General features: G+C 52.8%; 1 protein-coding gene across 3 annotated transcripts; it reads right to left on the reverse strand.

Moving 5' to 3' along the window:
• Window positions 1-3,974: 3,974 nt before the first annotated feature.
• On the reverse strand, window positions 3,975-19,587 carry ARSJ (arylsulfatase family member J). Of its 3 annotated transcripts, none has more exons than XM_037129937.2 (2): window positions 18,428-19,587; window positions 3,975-6,795 (listed from the first exon to the last, which is right to left on the reverse strand). In XM_037129937.2, exons 1-2 carry the CDS (start codon window positions 18,727-18,729, stop codon window positions 5,397-5,399), a joined length of 1,701 nt encoding a protein of 566 aa, XP_036985832.2. In that variant the 5' UTR covers window positions 18,730-19,587; the 3' UTR covers window positions 3,975-5,396. The 3 variants fall into 3 exon arrangements, with proteins under 3 accessions (XP_036985832.2, XP_053514610.1, XP_053514611.1); XM_053658635.1 differs by lacking the exon at window positions 18,428-19,587 and adding an exon at window positions 15,583-16,302; XM_053658636.1 differs by lacking the exon at window positions 18,428-19,587 and adding an exon at window positions 13,290-14,353.
• Between the last annotated feature and the right edge of the window lie 4,013 nt (window positions 19,588-23,600).

Raw genomic sequence — 23,600 nt, forward strand, 5'->3', positions numbered from 1 at the left:
GTGCCACTTAGGAAATGTTCTTTTCATGCTGCTGAAGCCTGGGGAGAAGCTTTCCTTGAACCGCCCACCTTCCTTGCCGCCTGTGTTCTTTTTGACTGCCTGTGCGCCCTCTGGTGGGCGATGTTGGGCGGACAATTCTGCACTGACTTCCTTTACCTCCCCGGGGCCTCTGTACTGGGCACAGGGACGCCAGACCTGAGGGGTCGAATGCTCCCTCCGTGGGTCCCCTGCTCCCAGCCCCACGTAGCTACGATGGGGGGGGATTCCTCCATCAGAGCAAACGGAGGGAGACCCCGTAGTCTGAGTGTGAATTATCCATCATTAAAGGCAGTAACAAAAAGGTCCGTTACGCTCACGAGACCTTTTACATGACATGGACATGCCAGAGTCTTTCTTCAGGAATACTTGGGGTATATTTGTTCTGCTTTAAGGAATAAAGTGGTAGAATTGAAGTGGCTCTACCATGGCACTGTTTCTGAGCATGTGAGGAGCACTGTGGGGAGCGGGCACCGCTCTTCCACTTGAGCCAGCAGGAAGCGCAGCCCCGCTGGTCTGTGCCACGGGCTGGCTTGTAGCCGCTGTGCTCCCCGGGCCGCGGCCAGGGCCAAGGCCGCACGTGTTGGGGGACGTGTCCTGAGCCCCTGCGTGTGCGGCAGTGAAGTTAGATGTGTAGTAGAAATTAGTGTGGATGTCGATGCTTGCGATCCCCGCTTCCTCGGGGCCACAGAGATCTGTCATTCCGGTCAGGTGGCCTGACCACAGAGAAGCGTGTGTTAGAGTCAGAAGGGGACTCCGGGGCTGAGGAGGTCCCCCGTGACTCGGAGGAAAGGAGCCTGGGGGGGGGTTCTGGTGATGTAACCAGGTGTCTTTGTAACTTGAGTGATAAAACAGTTCTTCCTCAGAGTCGTTCAGATTTAGGACGTCGGTTGAAAGCATTCCCCGCCACTCAGAACCGGGGAGGCTGGAGGAGCTGTGATTCTGGCAGTGCTGTGTCCAGGGAGATTAATGTAAGTCCTACTGAGAATGGTGTTGGGACTTTTATTATGAAAGCCAAATTTCACTTTCATTTGACTTGTGAGCTAGATGCTGCCCGCTAGTGATTCTCCACTGAAAAATTTCTAGAGTGAACACACCAGCATTCCGATGGGCCTTTTGTTCTCTTACTCTTTTTCATTTGTTAGGATTGATTTTATCCAAAACTGCCTCAGCCACTTGACAAAGCCTGTCATAGGATTGTGGGAAGCTTGAGGAAGCAGAGCTCAAATCACAGACACGAGTAAAAAGACGCGGAAGCACAGACACATCCCCTGACTCCTGGGGACGTCCGCGTGTCCTGAGCTCAGCCGCTGCCCCGCCATCACCCGAGGCCACAGGCTTCACGGAGATGCCGAGGCCAGGGGGACACATCCGTCAAGAAGAGGTGTCCTGCTCTGCCACGCTGGGGAGATTTGTGATAACAGGCTGCACTGCGAGGTGCAGTCGTGGGCCTCATTACTCCACAGCAACACAGTGGCGAATTTGCCTTATTTTTTCTCTTCACAGCTTGCTGCAAAAATTACTCACGATTCAAGCTTTCCTCTCTTTTCTGGAAACTCTCATTGAATGTGTTCTGTAATATTCAAAGTAGTATTAGAATAATTGTTTTACTCTGCTAGGTAATACAGTAAAATTTGTTCTCAGTTTAGCATGGTTTTTGCTTGGCATTGCTGTAACATATTGTTCATTTAAACACGCATTAGAGTTGTTTTTTATGTGCTAGACATTTCTGTATTTCGCACCATTGCTATTATTATGAGGAAAGGTACAAGAATGGTTAGTTCTCTTTTCAACAGTGAAATCCCTGCACAGGAAATGGGAAGTAGAGACCCAAGAAAATGCGGGTGAACACAAGGACATATGTGATTATTTTACGTATTCATTCAGAAAATAAATATTGGATGCTGATGACGAGCTGGGCATTGTTTTACCTGTTCTTGTTAACAGACGTCTAAACAGAGCCGAGTAAGTCACTTTTCTACGAAGCACGGACTCTGGTGGGAGGGGACAAACACACGTAAGCAGAGCACGGAACGTGGAATCTTAACAGGGCATAAGTACTACGGAGGGAGACCAGGCAGGGAAGAAGGGGGGAGAGGGGGTGTGTGGTCGTGTGATTTATGGCTGTGTCTCCCAGGAGAATGCAGCGACCTGGGGGGGGGGGCCTGTCCCATGTTCTGTCACCGCAGCCACTGGCTGTGGTTCCTCCTGGAACGTCACAAGCGGTGCATGGATACCCCGACTGAGCGCTGACTCGGCACTGCCCTTAGCCCGGTCCGCTGGTCCTCAGTGGTCGCGTTTGTTAGTCACAGCTGCCTGACCTGGCCACCGCATGACCTGCGTTTTGTTCCCCAGTGTGTCACAAGCACCCACAACCGCAGTAGCATTTAATAATAACTATCTGTTGGATGAAGTCACAGTCATTCACGAAAGGAAACAATGGAGTCATCCATTTATGACCTAAGAGGTTTGCTTGCTACTTTTGGTGAGCGGAGGCTGTTCCTGCCAGCAGCACATGTGCCGATCACTACCAACGAACTCACGATCTGTGTGCTCGAGACCCCCGTGCACAGAACGCGGAAGGCCTAGATCCTGGTGCCAGATTCCCGTACCCCAGCATCAAGGGCAGACCTGTCAGCTGTGCGCTCGTTCAGCTGTTGGCGGCATGGTGTGTCCTTCATACTTAAGATTTTTACAAAAGGCCCGGCCCGCGAGGCTGTAACAGCCCCCCGTGTTTGGAGAGTGAGGAAGGAGTGCGTAGGAAGAGGGGGGCTGACTCCGGGGGTGGGCCCGGCGGCTGCTGCGGCTGCTCTCACGGCCTCGGGGCACCAGGAGTTCTGTCTGTTTTCCATTCAATAACACATATGTTCTTTCTCCTCCAAGACATCAAACCGTGTTTACAGATTATTTTCTGGCCAAGCCACTGTGGTGCTTGTTCAGCCGTGGGGTTTCTTCTGTGACCACCGGAGGGTCAGGGATGCAGGAGTGACGTTTCCACAGAAGGGCGCCCCGGGTGGCTCTGGACACGCAGCTGAGGACCGCGGTCAGGAGGGTGACCCCCGGGAACTGGAGCCCGATCGTGACAGTGCTCACTGATTAGGGCGTTTTCCTCCCGGACACCCTGTGACGCCCAGCTGTGGAAACGCTTTTGTTCATCGTTTGCACACGATGACTTAGTAGATTTTCCCCACTGAAGGGCAAGGCACACATTCCTCTTAACCCCCTGCACGCATAGGCAGCTGCTACTCTTCAAACGGTGAACAACATGTGTCTCCAGATAGAAAAGTGTGAGTCCCTTTGTTTTCATTGACAGAGTTACAGCCATTGATGAAGAACGTAAAATCCTACCACGTTACATCAGACCCCCTGGGTTCACACGTGAGTTAATTTTCATCGTCCTAATTTGCCTCTTTGCTCCTTTTTTTTGTCTTGCTAGGGATTTCTAGAAGGTTTTGTATTTAACTAGCAACTTTCAGAGTCTGTTTTACATTCTGCCTTGTCCTGTGCAATGTGCTATAGACAAGGGTTTTGTGCTGAAATAAGGTAGAAAGACAATAAAAAGTTCCCTCTACTAGAGATTTGAAGGGAAAACTAGGATTTTAAAATCAAAAGGAAATCTGCTTTAAAGCCACCTCTTCCACTTTGTTTAACCCAACATTTCCTGAGCTTGTATCCCTCAGAACTCTTGTAACGAGACAGCCTGAACGGTAAGACACCCTTCACCGAGAGTCCCCCGCCAGTCCCTGTGCCGCGGTTCCGGACAGTGAGCACCGAGAACCCGCCTCTGGTTGTTCAGATGCACTCAAACCTGCAGTTGGCAAAGACAATCTCAGGAAAGCACACTGCGTCCTATACGGTGGAATGGAAATGTGCATTGTAAAAGAAGTGTTTAAAGTGAAAATTTTAATCATTTGGTTCATTTGAATTCAAAGTAGCTCAGTAACGGTTACGGACCCTCCGTTGGTCTGTGTAAACCGTGGGGAACACCCTGGGTGGTCTGGTCTCTGTGTGTCTGACGGTCGGCATCCGCCCACCCTGTGCACTTCAGCCGCCGCCACTTCAGTGCCATGTGTGTGGCTCTCGTGATCTTTCCAGCGGCCTGTGTGTCAGGAGAGGGTCCCTCAGAGGAGGGCGCTGCCCACCCTCCACCACAGACCTCGCTGCTCGGACCCTCGTCCTGGAGTTTGCGGTGCTGGTCACACTGGATCTGAACTAGTCCAGTTGTCTCCCTCCTGTGTCCCTGTGTGGAAGGGCAGGTCATCATAAATGTTTTATTCACGAGAACGTTTTTCCCCATTCAGTAGCCCCGTGGAAATACCTACTTGTAAAAGTCCATGTTACTGTGTTGTTAGCAAATCAACCCCAGTTGCCTAATTGTAAAGACTTTTATTTGTTAAGATGAATAATGTATTATCTTGAAGTTAGATCAGAAAAGCCACAGTGAATTTGCTGGTGCCATAAAATAAATCATTTTGATAATTAAGATACATAAATAAGATGTTTATGTTAGAAACAATAAAGGTGTCTCTCAACACTGTTCAAATGCAGAATTCCCCAGTAATCTGTATGGAGTACATTCATCTTACTACATTCAAAATAATGATTGAACAGCAATAATTACCATTTTCCAGCATAATTTTCTTTTTAGATTCTATAAATTCACACAGTGTAACAGTAATTTACAGTATCACAGTGCTTGGTAATCTTGAAGATATGAAATGAAATTCTTCTAATGGTATGTAGAAAATAAAAATAATTAAAATCACTTGTATAGCATTTTATAAAAACAGAATCATTAGTCTATTTTCTGTAAAAATAAATTACGTGGTTTGTGCTGAATCGTCTTCTAGGAGGGTGTTTAGCAAACAATGACATTTGTGCCTTGGCTGCGTAGAGACTTTCTCCCGGGCTGGTCCCTCCCGCGTGCGGCAGGCTGCGCCCCAGGAGAGTCCGCCGGCGTTCTGGAGAGGAGAGTGGTCAGCACACACTGGGAGCACGTGTTTCCTGAGGCTTTAGGCGAGCCCACCTTTGACTGTCCTCAGAGGCAGTTTTCGTTCAGGCCGCCCCAGCGCTGCTGCCGGTGAGCATGGCCACTGCGGGCAGGTGAGGGGCCCTGGGACCTCGGTCCCCGACCGACCAAGTTCGACCCTCTGAGGTTGACCTCCGTGATGCCTGCTGTGAAGGGCGAGGGAAGCCGACCTCCCCGGAGGGCGGCTGCGGGAACAGAGGGCTCCCAGGTGGCGGCCGGGTGGCCCACGTGGGCAGGGGCAGGGGGCGAGTGGAGCCACACTTGCCGTTTGGGTGGCAAACAGGTGACAGACTGAGGCCTGATCACGTGGCGCAGCGGCCGGACGCTGGCGTCACCCCCGGGGAGCCCCTCGACCACACTGGGGGCCCGCACCTGCGTCCTGCGGTCTGCTCTTGCTCTTCCTTTTCTTCTGCTTCCCCTGGGCCTCGTGCTTGCGCGGCTTCTTTCTCTTGCCTTCCTCTTTGTACCAGGGCCCCCAGACTCCCCCGTTGAGCTGAGGGTTGCTCCTGGGGTCTCCGGGCGGGTACCAGACGGGCACCGCAGTCCTGTTGAAGCGGGACAGCCGGCGGAGCAGCTGCCTCACCACGCCGGGGTACCTGCTGGAGAGGTCCACTCTCTCGTAGGGGTCGGCCGTGATGTTGAAGAGCCACACGCTCTTGCCGGTGGACAGGGTGACCCGTTCGTTGTGCCACCGGTCGGGGCCCAGGTTGCTGAAGGCCTGAGGGGGCACCCAGTCGCCGTACCCGGGGTTCCCGGTGAGCAGCTTCCAGTGCCGCACCCTGATGGCGGACTGGACGGCCGTGTCCCAGATCCCGTAGCCCGCGGCCCAGGAGCCGTGCCTGGCCCTGGTGTAGATGGGGTCGATGTTGTGCAGGATGTCCTCCCGGGGCGAGCGCAAGCCCTCGCTGAGGGTCTCCCAGACGTCGTAGCCGTCCAGGTGCCCGTCCTCATCGATCTGCCCTTCGGCCAGTGCGACCAGCGTGGGGTACCAGTCGGTGATGTGCACCAGCTCCTTGCACACTGTCCCCCGGTTCTTCAGAAGGGGGCTGTGCACGAAGCCCACGGCGCGGATGCCCCCTTCCCAGTAGGTGCCTTTGCTGCCCCTGAGGGGCCAGTTGTTGCCCCCGGCGGCGGGCTGGCCGCCGTTGTCGGAGGAGTAGATGAGGATGCTGTTGTTGTAGAAGCCGTGTGCCTTCAGGGCCAAGGTCACGTTGCGGACCGCCTCGTCCAGGCAGGAGAGCATGGCGGCGTACCTGCGTCTGTTCACGTTCGCCATGGACCTGTAGCGCTCCAGGTACCTGCTGGGGGCCTGCAGCGGGGAGTGGACGGCCTGGTAGGCGAGGTACAAAAACAGCGGCTTCCGGGGGTCCTGGGAGGCCAGGAGTTGCTGCACCCTCTGCGTGTACATGTGTGTAGAGTACACGCCCCCGTCGTGGCCCCAGGCCGCTCGGTCACCTTCGTACAGGTCGTAGCCGCACACCCCGGGGCCGTCGCATTTGTAGTGGGTGTAGTAGTCGCCGCTTCCCAGGAGGGAGCCGAAGAAGGTGTCGAAGCCTCTGCTGGTGGGCAGGCACTCTCTTCGGTAGAAGCCCAGGTGCCACTTGCCCACCATGTGCGTGGAGTAGCCCAGCTCCTTCAGCTTCTGGGGCAGGGTGGCGCTGTCCAGGGGCAGGCAGCTGGGCTGCGAGGGCCGGATGACCGAGTGCTGCAGGCCGGTGTGGATCTGGTACCTGCGCAGGGGAGCGGAGGGCTGGTCAGTGCAGGAAGGGGTGTTCTCCACCCGCCACAGAGCAGCGCACGGCCAGTCCCGCCGGCAACCCGGGTCCGACCCTGACTAGCTCCAGGTCAACACTTGCGATGCACTTGACCACGGCAGCACTTTGGAAACTAAGATTTCTCTGCTGTCTCACAGCATTTGAAAGTTCTCGTAACAGAATTCACTGGAGTAACCTTTAGTGTTTTAGTTAATTATATGACACGGAAAACTAACATGATAAAGGGAAGCATATACATTTCAGAGTATTAATTTTTAAGTTATTATTACTTTTCATCTAAGGAATTCACGTTAGCTCCTAAAACATTTCCTAAATGTATTTCAAGCTAATTCTGAAGTACTAAAACACATGCCAGAATTATACAGAAATCTCCTGTTTGACTGTCAAAAATATTGTAATTAGTCCTCAACCTGTTCAGTCTGTCAGAGAAAGAGGAGGGTTCTGACTCACATCACTGTGGAAACATCGTCTTAACTTTTTAAATTTCCAGTTGCCGTTGACATTCAGTATTGTATTCGTTTCAGATGCGTGGTGTGGAAAACGACTTTAGAGGAAATGTTGTGCCATGGAAGGGTTACATTTCCCCCAAAATAGCAGGCACTGAGTTCTTCAATGTTTCCCACAGTGTCTACTTAAAAAAATGACACTCACGAAATAGTTGAAGAAAGTTGGTACCACTTCCTGCATTAAATTAAAATTAAGTGGGTGTGGATTTCCGGGTTGCTCTTTTCCCAGGGGTATTTCGTCTGGGGTTTGTTTTCCCACAGAATGGTTATCACGTAAGCGTATGAATTTTCAGGTTGGGTCAGGATGTGCCCTATTAGCTCATGACATGTTAAAAGCTGTTGATTCTGTGGTTATCATGGAAGTTCAAAAAGACGTTTTAACTAGAAAATACAGAAATACTGAGAAAAGAAAGGTTATAGACTGTGTCAGGGTAAACGTGAAAATATTACTGGAATCAAATTCCGCAGAGTAAAGCTGTGAGCTCCTTCCAGCCGTGCTTCCTGCGGGGCTGCGGGGGTGTCCGGGGCACCCACCCTGCTGGTCACTTAGCCGTCAGCGCTCAGCTATCTCAGGCACGGGGATGTACCAGGTCCCCACAGCAGCGAGCACCTCACGGTCCCTTTTAGCACCCGGTCAGGAGGTGTCGTTACTGTTACTATGTTTCATCCAGGTCAGGATCCAAAACATTCTCGGGGGAAAGCCACTGGTTTTTCTCAGGTACCTGACAAATTGGTGCCGTGTCTGGCGCAGAGGCAGACAGGACTGCGTGCACAGCCCAGTGCTGATGGCCCTCCCCGTGGCTCCGGGCAAGGGTCCCTCTCCTTCTCTGTGGCCTCCTCATGACCCCCCGTGGGGGGGACACGCTAGCGTGGCGGCACTGAGCACGAGGAGGTGGAGCGTGAAGAGGTCTTCGCCGGCCTCTGCTCCTTCCCTCCCCCCGCCCCCCACGAGGGGCAGGGAGCTGCCGTCCCGGCTGGCAGCCCGCAGGAGAGAGCGCAGCAGCGTGGGGCTGTCTGTCCTCCCGGCCCTCTTCCCTTCTCTCGGGATTAGCAGACACTGCGAGAGCCACCGCTCTGGGGACGCGCGCGGCATGGCCACGGGGAAGTGAGCAGCTGCAAGAAAACGTCGGTTTGTCCTGCGGGGCTGTCGGGAAGGACAGGGAAGCCCTTCCCCGTTTCATCCTCGCAGGGCCAACGTGTAGGACGCCGTCACGGGGGCGGGGGGACGTCTGTGCTGCCTCCGCCCCCTTCCTGCCCCTCAACCTGCCCCACCGTGGCTTCCCTGATGGATGGAGCACCAGCCGGATGAGTGCTGGAGCGGCAGGCGGTTTGGTTTGGCCCTAAGGAAAGGGCACAGGATGCGGAATCACTCTGCTGAGTGATGTCAGGCGACGGCTGTGACATGGACCCTGAGAGAGATGGAGAAATACAGAGGGGAGGGCACGCGGATCTTGTCTCAAAAGGCCCACCAGTTCTGCAGGCACATCAGTTCTGCTGGGTTCTGCAATCCGAATACAAAGACACTGATCCACTCGAGAGGCCTGTGCTGAAGTGGCTGTTCTCTGCCGTGGCCAGGAGGAGGCTGCCCCTGTCTGACCGATCCACCTCCCAGCCCAGCAGTGGGACGTCCCTGTAGCTGTTCTAGGCACACAGCGGGGGCACAGTGTGGCTGTGGGGCCCTCAGTTCTGTCCACAGTGTCCTCCTTCCAGGACCACCTCGTGCCTCCCCTCAGGGGAAGGGACTAGGAATCCGAAAAACGAGGGAAGGTTTCTGTGTTGAAGCCACAGGTGAACGAGCAGAAAGAGAACAGAATTATACAGGGCGAAGACTGAGGAGACGGGCAGAAGAAGCCTGGGAAAGTAGAGCCGGGAGGTGCGCAGTGGTCACCCGGCCCTGCAGCTTCTCGCATGGTTCCTGAGGTGGGCGACCCTGCATCTCACCAGCCTGTTTTGCACGGGAAGAGTGTACGAGTCACAGGCTCGTGTCTGAACTTAGCCTGGCTCTGCTTGTCTGGTGGACTTCCTGCCTGATAGCCCCAGATGTGCGCAGACAGGTCCTGTGTCCACCGTGGCTTGGCCACTCAGCTGACACCGATGCTCAGTGGTGCCCAGAGCTGCCCCGGGCACGCACCACGGTGTGCCGCGTCCCTGTTAAGATCTGGCACTTGGACACAGTGCGGACCTCACAGGCTCTCACCTGCCCGACTGACTGACCTCTTCACTACCCCAAAACTTCCCTCCAAGGCAGCTCCTCACACTGTGGACAGAGTGCCAGCAGCCAGACCCTAAGTTATTGTTTTTTCTTACGCCAGGTTTCCAGTCTGATTTGTGATTCAAAGCCTAGAAGGTACTTGATTTTGTCATGCGCTGTGTTAATTGCTCCTCCCTGGGCATTTTGGTAAATAGGTGTCTGCACCATGTGTCAAGGTGCCGAGGGGACAGCACTAACCCAGAGCAAAGCCTTCCGAAGCGTGACAGGAAGCTCTGCTTCCTCACCAAGCGGCTCGTCCCGGTTTACTCACCCTGCGGCCCGACTTCTTTCTTTGTTTTAAAGGGCTGTCCTTTCTGAAAACATTGCTGAAACCGAAATCTAGTATACTGATAACTTCCCCCGATGCGGGCAGGCCAGAAGGCACTCGGGCGTGGTTCTTCTCGGTGAATCTAAGGTGGTAGATAAGCACCTCTGATCCCGTAAATGACCTGCTCAGCAGCCTCCATCCCCTAGTCAAGTACAGTTCTGTTTCGTTCTTTTAAACCGGGGCACCATAATCCAGCTTCTATAATCCAGCTTTTCTCTTTTTGACGTTGAGATCACACATTTCAGTATTCTGATACCTGTGATGTTTAGGAGTCATCAACAGCTGCATTACATTTTTTTCACATTTGTGCTAATGTTCAAAATGTGGCCTGTAACTCACTGCACTGCGGCTTCTCCATCCTGCTGGCTGTTCTACCCCAGGTCACCGGAGCTTCAGTGGAGGGTGGAGCAGGTGAGGTTGTGCTGACAGCGGTCACTAGAGGGTGACAGAGGGCTGGGAAGTGGGTGGGAGATGCCCCTGAGGACCGGCCCTTGTGGGAGAGGCCTGTTGCTTACACCCGTCTGAAATTCCAGCTTGGATTCGGCTCATGAAGGAAGCAGGCAGGATCTCGGTGGTCCCCATCGGAGTTCATGGGCACGGCTGCACTGTTAGGGTGGTGCCTGTGTCAGAAACGGCCTTGACACTGGGACTTGGTGTTGTACCAACATCTGGATTCAAAGCTAAGATCAGAATCAGCCGTAACAGCTGCAACTTATCGAGTGTCCACTATATGTCCAGCAATAAACTAACAGTCTCTCTCCTTCCCGGAACAACCTTCTCTGTTTCTCGGCAAGTGACAGAGTCCCCATTGCATAAAAGGGGAACTGCAGTTTAATAACTTGTTGCAGACAGAGTTCGGCTGAGCTTCAGCAAACACTCTGTCCCATTCAGTCACTGGGACTCTGGGGACAGGGTGGGGCCAGAGCTGTGACACTGAGCTTCAAAGGCCAGCCTTCTCTCCTGGAACTCAGGGAGCACGGACACAGCTCATTTGTCTCTTTTCTGGTAATAACATGTCATTGACCCTTCATAGTTCAGAGTTCATTATGCTTTTTAAGGAGAAGTTAAACCAAACACATTCCATTAACGTCTTCTATTTCCGTTAAAGTTGTGGGACAAATGTTTGTCTTCTCGGTGTGTCACTTCTATTTGGTTCTGTGGGTTCAATGCAGACTTGGTGCAGTGAAAGTGCCCAGTAGTGATTTGAATTTCGAGTTCAAATTATTAGCACCTGTGCCGCTGGGCCCCAGACAGTAGCCACATAAATGTGGCCCCAGATTGACTGAGTGAAAATGCATACTAATTAATTAAGGGAGGAAATAGAGGGAAAAACATTTTCAATTTTAGTAACTGTAGGAGTCTGACCAAGACGGAGGCATAGGCAGAAACAGTTTGCTTCCTTGCACAACCAAAAGAAAGATAACGACCAATTTAAAAGCAAAAAGAACACCCAACTGCCAGAAATTCAAACCGCATGGAAGTCTAACAACCAAGGAGTTATAGAAACATTCATCCAGACTGGTAGGTGGGGTGGTGACGGGCAGCGGGGTGGACAGAGAGGACCCGCATGGCACGGTGGTGGACCAGCAGGTCCCACGTTTGCATGATCATAAGCCTGGAAGAACAACTGGGGAGTGAGACCGCGGAACCCAGGGCTGCAGTACAGGAAACTAAAGACTCAAAATCTCTGGTTGTAAAAATCTGTGGGGGTTGTGACGGCGGGAGAAACTCCCAGCCCCACGGGAGAGTCTGGGAGAGGCCCACGGGGCCCTGGAACATACACTCACCCACCTGCGAACTGGCATCTGAAAGGGCACAGTCCACTGGTGGGAAGTGAGGGAAGTGAGGGAAGGTGGGGCGAGAGCAGAGCCAGCAGGTGGCACTGTTCCCCCTCTGACCCCTCCCCACAGGCAGCACCACAACGCAGCAAGGAGGGTTGCCCCCCCCACCCCCGCAAATACCTAAGGTTCTGCCCCTTCCAGTACAACAGGTGTGCCTAGATAAAGAAATACGGCCCAAATGAAAGAACAGACCGAAACTCCAGAATAAGAACTTAGCAAACAGGAGATAGACAACCTGTCAGATGCAGAGTTCAAAACACTGGTGATCAGGACGCTCAGAGAAATGACTGAGCTCAGTTGCAAAATGAAGGAAGAAATGAAGGCCACACAAAGTAAAGTAAAGCAAAATGTGAAGGGAAGAACACCAGGACTCAAACTAATGATTTGAAACAAAAGGAAGAAATAAACATCCAACCAGAGCAGAATGAAGAAACAAGAATTCAAAAAAACTAGAGTCTTAGGAACCTCTAGGACAACTTTAAACATCTCAACATTCAAAATCATAGGGGTGCCAGAAGGAGAAGAGGAAGAGCAAGAAATTGAAAATGTATATGAACAAATAATAAATGAGAACTTCCCCAATCTGGTGAAAGAAATAGACTTCCAAGAAGTCCACGAAGCCCCAAAAGTCCCAGTGAAATTGGGCCCAAGGAGGAACACACCAAGGCACATCATAATTAAGTTACCCAAGATTAAAGATAGAGAATCTTAAAAGCAGCAAGAAGAAAGGAAACAGTTACTTACAGAGGAGTTTCCATGAGACTGTCGGCTGATTTCTCAAAAGACACCTTACAGGCAAGAAGGGGCTGGAAAGAAGTATTCAAAGTCACAAAAGGCAAGGACCTACATCCAAGATGACTCTTTCCAGCAAAGCTATCATTTAAAATGAAAGGGCAGATAAAGTGCTTCCCAGATAAGATCAAGTTAAAGGAATTCATCATCACTAACCCCTTATTACATGAAATGTTAAAGGGACTTATCTAAGAAAAAGAAGATAAAAAATATGAACTGTAAAATGACAACAAACTCAAAGCTATCAACTACTGAATCTAAAAAAACTAAGCAAACAACTAGAACAGGAACAGAACCACAGAAATGGGCACCACATGGAGGGTTATCAGTGGGGAAGGGGTCATGGGGGAAAAGGCACAGGGACTAAGAAGTCAAACGATAGGTACGTTTTCGATGGGCAGGGTGAGGTTAAGAATAGTACAGGGAATGGAGAAGCCAAAGAGCTTGCATGTACGACCATGGACATGAACTAAAGGGGGGAATGAGGTGCTGGGGTTCAGGGAGGAAAGAGATAAAGGGGAAAATTGGGATAACTATAATAGCACAATCAATGAAATATACTTAAAATCTTAGTAACTGTAAAACCCAAAATGTGCTCAGAAGTGGCATAAAAAAGGATTTTAACCGTGTGGAGTGGTAACATATGGAAGTGAAGATAAAGTGTTCTGGAAAAAAGATTCAGAATCTAGCAGAAGCGATAAGGTCACTGATGTCTGAGACGCACGACCTACATGTGAAGAAGCCGCCGCAAGAAATGGGAGTCAGAGGCTGTGTCTCTGAGGGTGTGGGAGCCTGCAGAACAGGCTGAGTAAGCGCTTGTGGTTCTTCTCGGCTCCACCGCTCTGGACTTGAATGGCTTTCTCAGCAAAGCTGCAGCTGAATACGTCACCACCGAAGGCTGCCAGAAGGGAGGCCTACGCTTTCCCAGGGCCGACGGCCCCTCAGAATTCCAAATACGTCCATCACACGAACAACCGTCTCTCCCCACTTCCCAGTACGTGAGCCGTCGTCCTTAGGATTCACCACTTTCCTCGCAATGAAGACATAATATTTTCATAGTAGCATCTTCTGACATAAAAAATACAATTTGGAAGGAGTATGAAATAGGACAGAATTTTAGGTTTATGGAACATAAATCCATAATTCATATTATTTGCTTACGTTTTCATCCATGGTGAGGATATGGAATTTCAGTGCTTGTAAAAGAAAATGAATGAAATGTTCATTTCAAATTCTGCCTCAAACAAAACACCTAGGAAGCTCTGTGTTTCAAAAAAAGACTGAAGTGCCTTCCTTCACCTCATTTCAAGGTAGAGACAGACGGTAGCTGGGCAGCCCACACCCATCTCCCAAGGACAGAGATTCCACCCTCCACAGGCCCGTCTGACGCCCGGGTTTTGCTGGTGGGTGGGGCTTGATCTCGCAGCAGCTGTGCTGGGCAGTGGTCCACCCATGGTCCCCTGGCTGAAAATAGCGTTGGGCCATTTACATTTGCGTTGCTTCTAAAATGCCACGAGTGTTCACCCCAGAGCCGGGAGACCGGACGCTGGCCTCTCGGAAATGAGCCGGTTTGCTGTGAGCTCCCGAGGCGCCCCCTGTGTGCGCGGACCGGCCTCCTCCACACAGAGCTGCGCTCCTTTCCATGCCCCTCCCAGAGCCTCCACTGTTTCTTCAGCACGTGTGAGCGCACCGCCTCTGTCCCTGAGTCCGCGCCAGGTGGCGAAGCGAGTTACCGGAGAGACCCGAGGAGAGGGAGGGCGAGGTGCTCTGACTCGGGCAGCACCCGGGGGAGGGCAGAGCGGGGGCGAGGGGCAGACCCCGCCCCGTCAGGGTTTCCGCAGCCCCGCTCAGGCCCTCGTCTCCCCCAGGTGAGCACCAATGCCCATCTAAATAAGAGGGCAGGTGACTGTCACTCACATGAACTCGACCAGCTGCTCTTAGGTCTAATCCACACAAACTTGGGCCAATCTTCGAGTTGCTTTTCCAAAGTCACAGTAAGGCTGGGAGAAGCACTCCCATTCCTCCTGAACTTTGTCTAACCGTGCATCTTCCTGTTTACGTACTAACTAAACACCTGTGACTGTAAGAAGTGAACTGGTAGTAACCGAGATTCGCTGAGCGCCCCCCGGGTGGGCTACACCCACCGAAAGCCGGGCCTCGGGCGGGGGCGGGAGGCGGTGTGCCGGCGTGGAGGCTCGCGCTGTGCGGCCGGGTGGGTGCGCAGGACTGTGGACGGAACAGTCCGCCCCGTCCCGGTGAGAGTGGTGGGGGGACCGCCGTGGCTTTGTCAGGGTTTTCCACGACGCTAGGTGATTGTTCACGGACACCTTCGCATCTAAAAGCTACGCTTGGTAAACAGGGCAGCGCCCTGCAGTCCACAGAGCAGACCCACGCGGCACCTCTGGTCCTGCCCGTGCCGGCCCGGAGCCCCCGACTGTGTGCCCGGCCACGCACAGTGTGGCCGCAGGAGTTAGTGACAGGCAGTGAGGAGACCTGTCTCTGGAAGGAGGCTGCCACTGCCACCTCTTAGGGGACCATTTGGGAAAATCCCGCCGAGCCCTTCAGCCCGTTGAGTTGGGCCTTTGCCACAAGCCCCACCTTCCCGACCCCCGTCCCTCGGACTCAGCCCCGCCCCCCGCAGCTCCCTTGCTGTTGCCAGAGGGCTTCCTGCCAGGAAAGTCTGTTGTTAGCGAAACCCTCAGGACCCGTGTCCTTCCTGGGCGTTCCCTCCCCATCCCCCTCTAGCGGACCGCTGGCCACCTGCACCCCGTCTGCCCGGCGCCGGTCTGCTGCCCCCTGGCCGCGGAGCCGGAAGCAGGGACGCGTCCTCTTGGCCCCTCACTGGCACTTCCAGACAAGGAGGCCCTGTCTCCTCCTCTCATCCCACCGTCTCCCTTTCTTCTCTGTTGGAGTCCTTCACCTGCCGCCACCTGTCACAGATGGTGCCAGATGGCTCACTGACCCGGCCGCACCGCTTCTCTGTCCTGAGGGATGGGCCCTCCCAGAGATGGCTCCTCCTCTCACCGGAGAACCGTCGCTGCCATTTCCAAATTCCGCAGACCCATACACTTCTGAGCCCCAGGGTCTACTCCATGACCACTGTCTGTTTCAGCATCCAAAGCCATTGTTGTGTCCTCACTTCAGCCCCATCCAGACAGTTGCCCCCTGGACTCTGGCTCTTTCTAGAGGACACAGACCCTTTGGTCCCTTTTCCTGGCCAAAACTAGAGTCCGTGATGCCATCTGTTCATTTGGCAAGCCCCAAAGCTGGCGCAGTGCACCCCTTCAGTGGGCGTCCTCTGCACACACCTGAACCCAGTGTGAGAAAATGAACGCAATGACCCGTCTCTGCCCGAACTTGGGGCCACACGTCTCAGGGGCCTGGCGCACTGCCCGCTGTTCTGGAGCAGGACTTCCGCTCGCTGCCCTCAAACCTCACATCCTCGTTCTTGGCCAGTGACCTCACTCACTGTTCCCCGAGAAAGTAGGGTCATTCAGGAGAGAACGACCTCGCATCTCCCAAACCACGTCTTTCAACCCTTTCTTTGAGTCATTTCCTAATTCATATAATCTAGTTTTTCCTTTAAAAGAATCCAGCCCGTTTAGGTTTTCATGACTGCTGCTCCTTCTTCTTTTTTAACGTCCCAGAATACACAGACTCGTCCCCGCGGAGAGGACCGGCGAGGGCGTTCTGTGGGCGCTGCATCAGCAGTGCCCAGCGAGGCCCAGAACTGGGTTCCGGAACCACTGCCTTTCCTGCGTCCGTGTTCCGACCTTTGTAGGGAAGTCCAGCAGTTTGTCAAGTGCAAAGGTCCCTGACTGTCCACTTCAGACAGAAACCCCAGTCACCGCACTGGTGCACCCCTGCCGCGCCCGGAAGTGACTTCAGCAGGACGCATCTCACCAGGAGACGCTCGGCCGCACTGGAGAGACGGGCGGGTCCACCTCTGACCTCAGAGGAACACTTTTCCAGCTGCTTTTCTGCTCCATGTAAACTTCAGGAGAAAAACCTAGATAGTGGGCTGGCCAAAAAGTCTGTTTAGTTTTTCCGTAAAATAAAGGACATAGTTTTCATTTTCACCAGTAACTATTGATTTGGATATTCTGTGTACACCAGCTTACCTCTTGCATGGTAGAACATTGATTTGTCTCAGTTGATGTTTTGATTGGATCACCATCAACCTCAACTGGTTTACCCGACTGTGGAGCATCATTGACCAGGAAGAAATCTCTAGCACGAAACTTCACAAACCACATCTGACACGTTTGATCCATCACAGCACCCTCTGCACAGATCCTTTTTTGCGTTTCAGTTGCGTATTTACCTTTCTTGATATAATAAGGCATACTATGCCGAAAATGACCATATCTTTTTCCATGTTCAATGTTAAAATGGCTGCACAAAAATCCACCCATTTGAGTAAGTTTTTTAAATGCACGCTGGTGTGACAGCTGTCACAATGCAATCTCACAATATTTTTTGAGTGAAGTTAAAGACAACTTATAACTCACAGAGCCAGCTTACAGGGAAACTGAATTAACTTTTTGGCCAGCCCAATAGTTTGTCAGTGCAGGGTAACAGTAGGAACTAAATTTTGAGTGGTAAAAAGCCAGAAAGATAAATTCTTAGCATTCAGTTACATATTGTTCCAGCACTGCTGGTTGTCTGAGTAAATGTAAATTCTATGGTTAGCTGAAGAGGTTCATGACACATTTATTTCATAAGCCAAGTATGACTGGCTGATACTCAACATGAGAACTTGACCTCCAGGCCGCCAGATGGACCTGCCACTTCCTAGCCAACAATCTGCTTCTTTAAAAACATCAAATGCCGTTGACTCTCTGCCACAGTTAACCTTTAACATGGGTCTGTAGCGCAGTGAGACTTCTTTCTCTTTCTCGAGAGAGGAAAGGGTGTTGTTTTTCTTTCTTTTCTGGCCGTTTGCTGAGCAGTGGAAACCACGCTGTAAAGCAGAAGTGTCTGCAAGACAGAGACGCCTACAAAACGGTCTTTATTTTTCCAGTGGGCACTGGCTGCTCTTGTGGGGCCCAGTCCCAAGAACAACTTCACCTAAACCGACGTCACAAGACACGCGGGAGCCTGGAGCCCCTCCTCCGCCCCGTCTGGTGGTGGCCTGACCTCTGGCCCTGGGTCTCGGGGTGCCTCTGCTCCAGGCCTGACCTGGGACTTCCACGTCAATTAGGACGATATGGAAACTTTTCTGAAGTGTCCTAATAATCTTACTTTTCTTAGAGTTAGTCACTCAGAAAATCCCCAGGCACAAGAGGAGCAGAGAAAACCCGCGGGAAGCTGGGCTCCCGTTGAGACTGTACAGTGAATTTCCTTGCATTCTGAGAACTGCTTTGGTCCTTGGCTGCGGCCTTCGTTAGATTCTGGGAAGAAATGTCCTATCGAAGGCCGGTCAGAGTTTACGGTGCCTTCCATTCCTGGGTCCCCTCCCTCTGTGATGGCTCTGATTACTCGGTTCTAGACACCAAGAATCACAGAAAAATGTTGGTCTGCCTGTCCTGCCATCGCTGGTGACTGTGAATTCCAGTGTGACATGGGACACTCGGTCTGAGCCTGCCGGAGCCAAACTGGACCTGGGAATGGAGACCACGTCAGGGCAGCCCGGTGGGTGGGTGGGTGAGAGCAGGCGGGGACTAGTGCCTGGGTGGGCGGGGTCACTGCCTCACCCTGACGCAACCCTGCACTCATTCACACATCAGTTCATTCATTCACACGCTCAGTCGGGCGCACTCCTTCAGTTGCTCCTCACACTCTGCTACTCCCCTGAATCAGGAGCCAGATCTTAGTCGGAGGCTCAAGGTCTCCCTGAGGAACCAACACAGGAAGCAGCAACACTTACTTTCCGGTAATAAACTGACTCCTGGACGGTGTGCAGATGGGCTGGACGTAGTAGTTCTCCAGCTTCACCCCTTCAGCAGCCAGCCTGTCCAGAGTGGGGGTCCGGATCTCCGAGCCGTGGTAGCCTACGTCCCCAAACCCCTGGTCATCGGCGAGGATGAAGATGAGGTGCGGCTGGGAGCTGACGGAGGGGCTGGGCGGTGGTCTGTGCTCAGCTTCCCGGGCCTCCTCTCGGCTTTGGGTCCAGCGCGGGGGGCCACAGAGGAGCAGGCTGAGGACCCAGAGGCCTGCCCGAGCGCTCATGGCCTGTGCCCTTCAGACCCCTGGCCACATGCAGACCCCTGGGGCCATGCGCTCGGGTCCCGGCCGGGCCACTGCGCCCCCAGGAGCACATGCAGGAGGGGGAGGCCTGCAGGGCTCCGCTGCGTCCACGTCAAGTGACCTCGATCTCCTACCAGTGGTGGCTCCTCGGGATGGGGGACACGGGAGCCACCCTCTCCATCACCTGTCCATCTGTCCCCCTGGAGCGCGCAGCCTCCTCGCCGTCAACCTCGCTGCCCAGAAGTCCTCAGGAAAAGCATCCAGGAAGGGGTGGGGCATCCCCCGGGCGGCTCTGTGTGCCTGAGCCCTGGACCTGGGGCGAGGCTCCCGGGCCGGTGGACAAAGGGGTCCCCCACCTAGACAGAGGCACCTGGCTCTTCCCCGGCAGGTGAGGTGCTGCCCCGGTGGCTGCACTCACACCAGTCACTCCAGTGTCCACCGCTCCTTCTCTGGGTCCCTCCAACACGGGCCCATCTCCTGCCCTGCCCGGTGCTGGGCACAGTGGGGAGACGGTTTCCTGACCACCCGCAGGGCGGACCCCGTCCTCGGGGAAGGCGCTGCCGGCGGATCCTCGCAGCACCCTGGCCCCGCGGAGCCTTTCCTTGAGCCTAGGCTGCGGCCGCCCGCGATCGGTCTGCTCCGGGCTGGGTCCCCTCCACCCCCACTCAGTGAATGAATCACCGGCGGCGCCGCTGCTCCAGCTGCGGGTGGGGGTGGGGGGAGCCTGGGCGCTCCTGCCACTTCCTCCCCACGGGCGGAGGGGGGCGGGCGCTTGGGCGCTGTCCGGGCTCTGGGAGGGAAGGGCCCGCCGTCCCAGCCCCAGCTCCCGCGGGGACAGAGAAAAAGTCGGAGACACCGGGGCTCCCGGGTCCTCTCCCGTTTCCTCGACTCTTCCGCTCCCCCCGCCCCTCCTTGTAAGTTTTGGGCTGGATTCCGAGCCCCGGGCAGTGGGCAGCCCCACTCCTTCCTGGTGGTGGCTCCCCACCTGCTGGGATGCCCTGTGCCCCCCCCCACGCTCCCCCCACTCCCGGTCAGAGCCCGCCCGCCGGGAGTGGGAGGCAGGCAGCCTGCCGGCCCGAATCGCTGGGGAAGGACTTGGTGCCTCTGCGCCGCGCGTCAGCAGCGGCCCGGAGACCGATTTTCTTTCCGCAAATTTCTTCAGCAGTTACTCACTGAAGACCTACTGTGGGTGCCACATTTTCCCAATTGCTCGAGTGTGAATCTAAGTCTCACGGAGCCATTTACTTTTCATCCCTTCCTGTCGCTGAAGTTCCCAGTGAGTTTCCAGGCAGAACATTGGTGAACTGCAAACGCACCCCCAGGGCCTGGTTAGTACTTGGATGGGAGCTTCCTGCACAGAATCACAGCTTTGGTTTATTCTGGCTTCGATGTGGTCAGATCACACACATACTCCTCTAGTGATGGGACTGTACAAAAATTAAAGGTAATATTTGATTCAGTTCAAAATTAGAATGAGAATTGCTGAGAGGTGCGGTTAGTGTGGACTGATTGTTCAGGTGAGGCTTAATGGGGGTGGGACTGAAGGGCGTGCCTCGTGGGGTGGTGGGCACTTGGAAGGGAGGAGAGGAAGTTACAGGAAGGTTCTTCAGGGGGAGGGGGAGAAGGTCAATGGCGGAGGCGTGTCTGGACCGGATACCGACAGGCTCTGAAGAGGTGCACGTGGCTGGACCTGGTTGGGGGCGTCAGGAGCGATGGGGTCCTTGGAGCAGGACGGGAAGTGTGGGTGAGTCTCGTGAAGTTGTCTGTGGGCTGGGTTCACGGGGATGACAGCTGCAGGGGAGCCCCCTCGGTCCGTCAGACTCTGAAGAGCTGTGACTTTACCGAGAAGACTCAGTCCACTGAAGGCTTTGGGTTGCAGCAAGAGATGGTGACACGCGAGGACCAGAAACCCCTGGTCGTTTTCAGGGGCAGGTTTGAGGGAGTGAAGGCCCACACACGCCTTCCTCAGTGTGCAAGCTTTCACGGCAGTATGTCCCATGGAGTGAAGAGCTGTGCTGTGGCTGTCACCCGATGGCAAGGGGCATTTGTGCAATGTTGAGGGCAAAGCCATAGACTGAGAGGAAAGCAAGGGACAAGATGGGACCCTCTTCGATGGGACGATGGAGTAAAAGGAGGACGAGCTCAGGGCCCCGCAGGATGCTGAGTGGCTCCCACGGAGCGCAGATGGGAGTAAGGCGTCCAGGTGCGGCCTGGGCTCCTCAGCGCACAGGCGACGGGAGCGGATGGCCCGGAGTGCGGGGTGGGGTTCAGGAGTGGACGTGAGGGGCCGTCAGTAGACAGAGAAGCTACAGAAATTACAGGGAACAATGAACTAGTTGCACAGTGTTTCTCTGACAGCGGCATTTCCTGCGGCCCCCAGGGGCGTGGACAGAAGCACCCCCTACGCAGTGCCTCCCCCGAACAAGACTCTTGCTTGATAAGACAGTGTGTTGGCCACAGTGTGCGCCTTTCTCCCACCGGCTTTACTTTCCACTGAACGCAGACTCAGATGCTCGAGAGATGCAGCTACTTTTAAAATACAGGCTCAAAAAATTGTGAATATGGGCAATCCAGGGATTTCTAGACTATTGAAAAGATGTAAAATGCAATTGCTCCTTCTTTGGGTTTATAAGTACATTAAATACTTAAAAATGAAGGAACGTCACCAAGTTGCAATTCGCACAGTCTAAAAGGGACGTTTGTCCTCATGTGGTCATCCTGACCTGGACCCCATGCTATACACTCCCTCCTAATCGTTACCGGCCCTCTGTGGGGTGTGGCGCTACGGCTGCTTGGGGCCATTAAATCATCCCACGAAGTAAGAGCCTCTGAGTGAGACCGAGTGGGGTGGCTGCCTCACTAACAGTGAAGTGAAGAGCCCTTCCTTTTGGGGGGAAGCCTCTGCTGAAACAAGCTGTAATAACTCGTAAAGAAACGGTGGCCAATGTGAGGCCCTCGAGTTCCAGCTGTGGCTAAATGCAGCTTCCCGAGTGCTTCTCGACCAGACTTTGGGAACTAGACACTCAGGAGTCACAGCCTGTGAGAGAGGAGGTCTTCCTTGTGCTCAGGAAGCATCTTTATGTGAAAGGAGCTGGAACAGAAATTTATAATGGGAAGGCTCAGCAGTTCCCATGGTTTAAAAATCTGTCCTCACTGCTTATGTTGCAAAGTTCTGTATTATTTACACAGCAATTTTGTGCTCACAATATCAATTCCTAAACTCGCCTTTGAATTAGAAACCCCTTAGGGACTTGTCTTCCTTAAAGGATATCCCCAGCTCCACCTCTGACCTAAATCAGCGCCTCCCAGCCTGGGAGCACCTGTCCCAGGTGACTCTGGGGTGTTCTGAGTTTACATTTACAACCTCAGGCATCAAAGCTAAAGACCAAGTATTGTAAAGATGGTTGAAAGCACCCGTCAGTAAGCTCCTCTGTGCTCCGTTTTTCTCATTTGTAAAATGGGGACAAAACAGCAGCTGCTCTGTGGTGTGTGCTCAGCTGTTAGCAAACAGTGCTGCTAACACACCACCCAATACCCAGTGGCTTAGAGCAGCAAAAACTCGCTCTCACTGGTGATCCAAGCACCTGCTGGGCCAGCTCCGCTCCAAGTGCTTCCTGTCTCCTCCTGGGGTCAGTGGTTGGAGCAGGGGAACGGGCCGGCCTGGTAAGCTCATTGCAGCCTTCAGCTTACAACATGCTGTGCAGTCTCCAGACCAAGCCAGAGTGTGGAGGAAACATGAGCTTCCTGGGATGAGGCCCCAGCAAGCTGTCAGCACAGGAAAGGGTGACGAAATGGGCAATAGCTAAACCAACCTATAGATTTCTATCTATAATAGAAATCATGGAAATAGCCTTAATAGCAAATAAGAACATGGGTTAAATATTGGGTTAACCAAAAAAGTCTGTTTCGTTTTTCCATAAAATAAAAGACACATTTTCACTTTCACCAGTAACTTTATTAATTCAGATGTTTTGAGTATGTTGGCTACCTCCCACGTGGTAGAATGTTGATTGTTCTCATTACTGTCTCAGTGGGATGGCTGCCAACCTCCCCTGGTCCACCCGGCCGTGGAGCATCGTCCAGCGAGAAATCTCCAGCATGAAATTTCACAAACCACTTTTGACGTATTCAATCAGTCACAGCACCTTCTCCACACACTACACAAATCTTTTCTTGTGTTTCAGTTGTATTTTTACCTTTCTTGAAATAATAAAGCATAATATAACATAAATGTTACGTATCTTCTTCCATCTTCAATATTAAAATGGCTGTACAAAAATTCACTAATTTTGATAAGTTTTCTTTTTAAGTGCACACTGATATGACAGCTGTCACAGTGCAATCTAACAAAATTATTTTGAAGGAATAAAGACAACTAAGTGCTTGAGAGCCATCTTACAGGAAAAAAAGCATTTTGGCCAACCCAATAAATTATAGGTCATCAGCTTCATGCAATTCTGTGACCATTAGAAGTGATAATTATGAACATAAGCAAGAACTTAAAATGTATCTATAATATAATGCATAGTGAAAATAAGAATGTGAAATATTTTGTATACAAGGACTCCATATAAAATGTGTATGTTAACCGTGTTAGATGGATGTATATATATTTCACACACAGTTGGGCAGAGACTGTTAGGAAGAGTAGAGGGTAATGAGAAATAAAGAAGAAAGAAGGAAAATCTCCCAACACCATTTGTCGAAGAGGCTATCTTTACTCCATTTTATGTTACTGCCCCCTTTGCCGAATATTAATTGACTGTAGAGGGTTGGGTTGATTTCTGGGCTCTCTGTTCTGTTCCACTGGTCTATGTGCCTGTGTTTATGCCAGTACCAGGCTGTTTTGATTA

Source organism: Artibeus jamaicensis, unplaced genomic scaffold (genome assembly GCF_021234435.1).
Source record: "Artibeus jamaicensis isolate MK-2021 breed Jamaican fruit bat unplaced genomic scaffold, CSHL_Jam_final scaffold_537, whole genome shotgun sequence".
In the NCBI taxonomy this organism is placed as follows: domain Eukaryota; kingdom Metazoa; phylum Chordata; class Mammalia; order Chiroptera; family Phyllostomidae; genus Artibeus; species Artibeus jamaicensis.

Bases quoted from the DNA above. Each gene is read 5' to 3' on its own strand.
- ARSJ (XM_037129937.2), bottom strand. From the start codon at position 18,729: ATGAGCGCTCGGGCAGGCCTCTGGGTCCTCAGCCTGCTCCTCTGTGGC. The intron at 6,796-18,427 runs GTAAGTGTTGCT...TCCCCTGCGCAG, and splicing joins AGTCAGTTTATTACCGGAAA to GTACCAGATCCACACCGGCC.